Below are 1,121 nucleotides of genomic sequence, written 5' to 3' on the forward strand. Positions count from 1 at the left end.
GAGATCAGGCAGACCCTCTCTCTCCCACAACTAAAAATAAAAATAAATAAACATAAACATGTCAATAAAAAAGGAAGCAGGGGGGTACTTTTTCAAATAGAGAGAGCATCCTTAGAACAATCATATCTTGTCTCAGATCGTCTCCTAGTTTGAGTATGAGTCTTGTTGGTACCGGTCTCAGAGCGGTTGGATCAACATTACACATCTCAAGCCATTGAGGTCGCTATGGTGATAGAGTGAAGCTGTCCACTCACACACTTAATGACTTACTTTCTTAGATCCCATGATCCTACACTTGGCCGGATTGAGATTGCCTAGGGCGATCCTTGGGTTGTAAACCGGAGTCAGTACTTTACTGGGTATCTCGTTACTTCGGAGGAGGTCTTGTAATGCTGTCTGCATCTTAATAGCTTCATTATTACCACTCTTCTCGACCTTAGAGAGAAGATACATGTAAGATTAATTATTATTAATATTTTAAAAGCTAGGTTGTTATTTATTATGAATATTTTCAAAAATTATCCGTCTTTTATTTTACTTGTTTTCCAATGTCTTCAAGTTGTATTTGCATTTCGAGCTGGTTCTCAAATCGCTGGAGCATAGACTGACCACACCCCTTTAAATAGGCCTCTAGGAGTACACCAAAGCGAGGAGTGAAGAGTGGATTGTACATTTCACATTTTAAGTACCTAACAATAAAAAAATCAAGTCGGAATCGACTCAAACTTTCTGGATAGTATAAGGACATCAATATGTATCAGAAAATGTAATAAAAATTCGGGGTGATTTTGGAGCCATTTTTTGGAAAAAATCATGGGCTATAATAGCCTTGGGTATTTTTCAAAAATTGGCTCATTTTTAAAAATGGTCATAAATCAAAAATTTCTTATCAGAATCGACTCAAACTTTCTACATAGCATAAGGACATCAATATGTATCAGAAAATGTAATAAAAATTTAGAGTGATTTTGGAGCCATTTTTTGGAAAAAATCATGGGCTATAGCCTTGGGTATTTTTCAAAAATTGGCTCATTTTTAAAAATGGCCATAACTTAAAAATTTCTTATCGGAATCGACTCAAACTTTCTACATAGCATAAGGACATCAATATGTATCATAAA

At 35.2% G+C, this 1,121-nt stretch overlaps 1 protein-coding gene across 1 annotated transcript; it reads right to left on the reverse strand.

The window, feature by feature from the left end:
- Positions 1 to 88: 88 nt before the first annotated feature.
- On the reverse strand, positions 89 to 687 carry LOC109593514 (phosphatidylinositol 4,5-bisphosphate 3-kinase catalytic subunit gamma isoform-like; the record flags this gene model as incomplete). The annotated part of the gene is made up of 3 exons (XM_020008561.1): positions 539 to 687; positions 271 to 435; positions 89 to 223 (listed from the first exon to the last, which is right to left on the reverse strand). Coding segments are annotated over exons 1-3 (435 nt in total), but the record flags the coding sequence as incomplete, so codon positions are not given.
- Positions 688 to 1,121: the final 434 nt, after the last annotated feature.

This window comes from Amphimedon queenslandica, unplaced genomic scaffold (genome assembly GCF_000090795.2).
Source record: "Amphimedon queenslandica unplaced genomic scaffold, v1.1 AMPQUscaffold_1171_Cont26814, whole genome shotgun sequence".
In the NCBI taxonomy this organism is placed as follows: domain Eukaryota; kingdom Metazoa; phylum Porifera; class Demospongiae; order Haplosclerida; family Niphatidae; genus Amphimedon; species Amphimedon queenslandica.